The following is a 4,856-nucleotide window of genomic DNA, read 5'->3' as shown; positions in this document are numbered from 1 at the left end:
AGGAAACCACGGGTCCTCCCTAATGTTGATGCATGCCCCGTCCCCGACCCGCCACAGCAATCCGTGTAGGAGCACCATTCAGGCATAAAAAATGCCCTTCCAACCCCACAACGTGTTCCTACCCTTTCCCGCCTCAGTAAAGCACTTCCCAGGGTAGTATTTTTCTTGCAGAACAGTAACGAGTAAAGACCCCAGGTTCTGGATGAGCCGCCACCCAATCTTGGCAAGGAACGCCAGGTTAAAACACTGGATATCCCTAAAGCCCAGCCCACCGACTCGTTTTTGCTTCATTAACCGCTCCCATGATATCCAGTGGACCCCCTTTCTCTGCTCGCTCCCCCTCTACCAGAAATTCCGGATAGCTTTCTCCAAGTCTCTACATACCCCAATGGGTAGTTTAAAACAGCTCATAGCATAGTTTGGCATAGCCATGGCCACTGCCTTGACTAGAACTTCCTTTCCTGCTTGTGACAGAAATTGCTCAGCCCAACCCGCCAGCCGGGATTCAAGCCTGTCCCGCACCTCTTCAAAAACCACTTTTTTAGAATGACCAAAATCAGATTGCAGCCCAAGATACCTACCAAAGCCAGACTTACATTGGATTCCCATGGTCTGGCCAATCTTCTTCCTCACCCTGTTCGAGGTCTTCGAGCCGAAGAAAATCGAGCTTTTGGACAGATTAACAGCTTGGCCAGAGCCGCGGGCATATGTTCGCAACACCTCTACCATGCCTCTCGCCTCTTCCACACTCGCATGCCCAAATAATACCGAGTCATCCGCAAAAAACAGGTGCGAGATCGGGGTTCCATTTGCCGACACTCTTAACCCGTGGAGGGCACCCCGATCAATCCCACGCCTAATGAGCATGGACAGACCTTCCGTACAGAGCAGGAAGAGATAGGGAGATAGGGGGTCTCCTTGTCGCAGCCCTCACTCCGGCAGAACAAGCCCAGTCGGGTTCCCATTTACTAGGATACTGAAAGAGGCCGTGGAAATGCATTCTTTGATCCAGTTGCAAAAAAGGGGAGCAAATCCCAATTTCGCCATCATGGATAAAAGGAACACCCACTCCACGCGGTCGTACGCCTTAGCCATGTCGAGCTTAATAGCCATACCAGTCTGGTCGCCTTTTTTTTTATGAAGCAGAGAGTGTAGGATCTCGTGCACCACCAAAATGTTATCCTGAATTTGTTTCCCCACCACAAAGGCAGATTGATTATCACTAATCACCTTTGGCATCACCGTCTTTAGTCGGTTAGTGAGAACCTTGGCAATGACTTTGTAGATTACATTACATAGTGCAATAGGCCGGTATTGCGTCATATTCCTTGGGCACTTGACCTTAGGGATAAGCACAAGGTTAGTATGATTAAGTTTCCTCAGAATAGTACCAGAGTGCCAGAAGGCTTTGACTATCTTGATCACATCCTTGCCCACAGTATCCCAATGATCCTGGTAGAAGCATCCAGAATATCCGTCCGGGCCCGGGGCCCTAATCGGAGGAATTTGGAAGACAGCCGTTTTGATTTCCTCCTCAGTCACCACTGCCGTCAAGGCAATATTGTCCTCAGCAGTCACACGTGGTACCAGGCATTCCCCAATCTCATCGATTTGCCCAGGGCTGCTCGACTTAAATAAGACCTCAAAATAGGATGTAGCAATTGAAGATATCGCTGCTTCGTCCTCCTGCCACACCCCATTCACGTCCTCAAGCCCCTTGATTTGGTTGAACCTTCTTCTTTTGAGGGTTTGAGCATGGAAGAACTTAGAATTTTTATCCCCTTCCTTTAACCATTGGGCACGCGACTTCACCCTCCAGTAAGCTTCTTCGTTTCAATGGGCGGCCCTGAGCTCTCGCTCCTTCATCTTGACCACCTCCGATGCAAATTCAGTAGACATATAAGCTGTTCTAATCTCCTCTTTCAGCTGCTCGATGACTTTCTTTGAGTTCCTTCCTCTCCCCCGATACCAATCCTTAAGCCTGTGCCTTAGGGCCTTCAATTTTTCACAAAATCGAAAAGCGTGTGACCCCCCATGTTTATCTCTCCATTCCTCTACCACCAGTTGTCTACACTCCTCCGTTGTGCTCCATCGTGCATCATAAGAGAATTTCCTCCCCTTCTAAGCTTTCACTTTCTCCGTGGATAAAAATAACAGAGCATGGTCCGACCCTTCCAGTACCACGTGCCTGATTGTATTCTCTGGGTAAAGGTCCTGCCATTCCATAGTAGCCAATCCCTTGTCCAGGCGTTGCTGGATAGGCTTCGCCTCCTGGTTATTCCGCCACGTAAACGGATAGCCGACAAAACCCAGGTCCATGAGTTCATTTTGAGCCACAAACTCTCTAAAGTCTCGCATACTTGACGTCGGTCTATAGTTGCCCCCCTCTTTCTCATCATTACACAGAATGTCATTAAAGTCCCCAATGAGAAGAGATTTTCCCCTGTTGTTCCCAAGCCGCATGCTGAGATACCCCCATTGATCTCGCCGTTTCTTCTCATCAGTGCTTGCGTAGATTGCAAAAAAATACCAGTGACACATCTTGTGCTCATCCCAAATTTTAACTTCAATAACAAAGTCCTCAAACTTCACCAAAGTAACCTGGGAAGCATCCCGCCAGAAAACACAGAGGCCTCCCCCAATGCTCCTAGGTTCTACTGCGTGCATGTACTCCAACTCCAAACGTTTCTTAAGATACCCATATCGACTGCTTTTATTCTTGGTTTCAAGCAAAACCACAATGTCAGGGGTGTGGAGCCGATTCTGCTCCAGCAGATTGTCAACTGTCAGGTCACCCCCGATACCCTGACAGTTCCAGGTAAGTAGTCTCATTTGGGCGTGGGAGACCCCTCACGGCTGGTCTCCTCCGCCTCAACATATGTCTTCCTACTGAGCTTAGATTTTTTAGGTTCCACACAGGGGTTAACCTCATCCAGCTCCACCTCTCGGGCACTTCTCTTTTTGCCTGTCTTCTCGTTCATTACCGCTTCAATGATAGCTTCTAGCTCAAATGGGTCATCATCTTTAGCCGAGTCGCACCCACTCCCGCCCCCCCAACCATCTCTAGCTTCCCTCCGTCTAGCAGTCACACTGTCCCCATCCTCACCAACGCTAGGCACAAGGTTAAGATCAAAAGTAGAGTCTCAATTCAGAGTCATGCTTACCGAATCCACCCGTCCCTCCTGCTCGTAATGGTCGTTGAGTACCACGTGTTCCGCTCCCGCTGCCACCGTACCCCCTAACCCAATTAAACCTGCATCGAAAGCCTGTTCTCTCGCTGATCTCGCCTCTTCTTCAGCTAGCCGCTGCCGTCGGATTTTCCCTGCAAGCACATTGTCTCTGTGTCCCATTTTGTTAGACGACCACCTAGGCTTGCTTGGTGATGTTGCAGTGTCGATAACCTCCTCCTCCAAAGGCGCGGTGCACTCACTGCCGCTCAGAGATCTACTATCCAAATTTTGGGGTTGACATCCCATTCCTGACGCCGTCGAGGACCGCCCGGAGCGTCTTCCACCACCCAGTTCTTCGTTCCATCGCTCCGATCCACTCCGTCCACCATGTGACCCAGAAGATGCCCTGCTCCTAGGCCCAGCTCCCAGAGGATTGCCTCTCAGGTCCGACACTGCATCTAACCCACGGAACGCAAATGCCTCATTCCACTTTTTGGTACAATCTCCTGGGTCAGGTCTTTCATCCAAAATTTCCTTGCAAATCCTAGTTGGGTGACCCAGCTTCCCACAAATGAGACAGTAGTTAGGAAGTGATTCGTACTTGAAGTCTATCCAGATCTTGCCGTCGTCGGGAAAGGTCACAAAGGTCCCCCGCATTAGGGGCTCGCAAACATTGAAGCCAATTTTCACCCGGAGGAATCTTCCAATACAGTCTCGGCTCCCAGATTTGTCCACCGATCGAACCTCACCCATCAAACTTCCTATTGTTTCGGCTACCGCTTGAGTCATACTAAGCACCGGTACGTTATGCAGCTGGACCCAGAACACCCCCAGGGAGAGAGGGGTCCCTCGGTTCAGTCCCCTCTCCGTTCGATCCGCCACCAGTACAAGGTCGTTTTTGAACATCCAAGGCATGTCCGCCTCAACCACCCTTTGCAGATCCCTTTTCCCCGCAAAACGAGCTAGAAATCTCCGATCTCCAATTTCCCTAATCGAGACCCCCTCACGTCCGCGCCAGAGGGACATGAAACAATCAACGAACACATCCCCTTTCACTGCCTTCGCAGTGAGAACTTCTGCAATCAGGGTGAACTGAAACCCTAATAGAGCACCTTCAACATCCTTTCTCTCAATGCACACGCCTCCCTGTTCCTTCTCCGACAGGATGAGGTTGGTCCCAAATCGTGTCCCCAACTCCTCAAGATCCTCCTTCGGACTTCCCCCAGCCATGCCCAGTCAGAAAATCCGCGACCCACTCACCCCTCAGAGGTCACCACCATGAGCGCCAGCCACCGGTACCGTTTCTCCTCTCAGCTCTCCATCAGATCCAGATCTCCACGCCTAAGCCTCTCGTCCTCGAGCCATCAGAGGAACAAAACTTCGCTCGCCGTTCCCCAGTAAAGCATGACAGCCGATCCAGATCCCCGGATTCGCAACTAGTGCTTCGAGAATGAGGGATGAGCCGGTCAGATCTCGATAGCGATTCAGCTACAGGCCGCGTTCGTCACTAGAGCACCGCACACCTCCTTTCGAGGCACCTCCCTTCCAACCGGCTATTTATCTATCTAGTGGAATTTAAGTCCAAGAGAAATCACACCATTAATGTATAAATTACACTTTATCACCTCAGATTTGAAGTTTATTAAAATCTTATACATCTTTAAAAAATTTCACTTTTATACCTTA

General features: G+C 50.1%; 1 protein-coding gene across 1 annotated transcript; it reads right to left on the bottom strand.

Moving 5' to 3' along the window:
* Positions 1-342: 342 nt before the first annotated feature.
* On the bottom strand, positions 343-867 carry LOC126584364 (uncharacterized). The gene has a single exon (XM_050248767.1). It carries the CDS (start codon positions 865-867, stop codon positions 343-345), a length of 525 nt encoding a protein of 174 aa, XP_050104724.1.
* Between the last annotated feature and the right edge of the window lie 3,989 nt (positions 868-4,856).

The sequence above is a fragment of the Malus sylvestris genome, chromosome 10 (genome assembly GCF_916048215.2).
Source record: "Malus sylvestris chromosome 10, drMalSylv7.2, whole genome shotgun sequence".
Taxonomy (NCBI): Eukaryota; Viridiplantae; Streptophyta; class Magnoliopsida; order Rosales; family Rosaceae; genus Malus; species Malus sylvestris.
This window is presented reverse-complemented; position numbering and strand designations above follow the sequence as displayed.

What these genes read in the sequence shown, in the direction of transcription:
- LOC126584364 (XM_050248767.1), bottom strand. Translation starts at nt 867, where the DNA reads ATGCTCATTAGGCGTGGGATTGATCGGGGTGCCCTCCACGGGTTAAGA.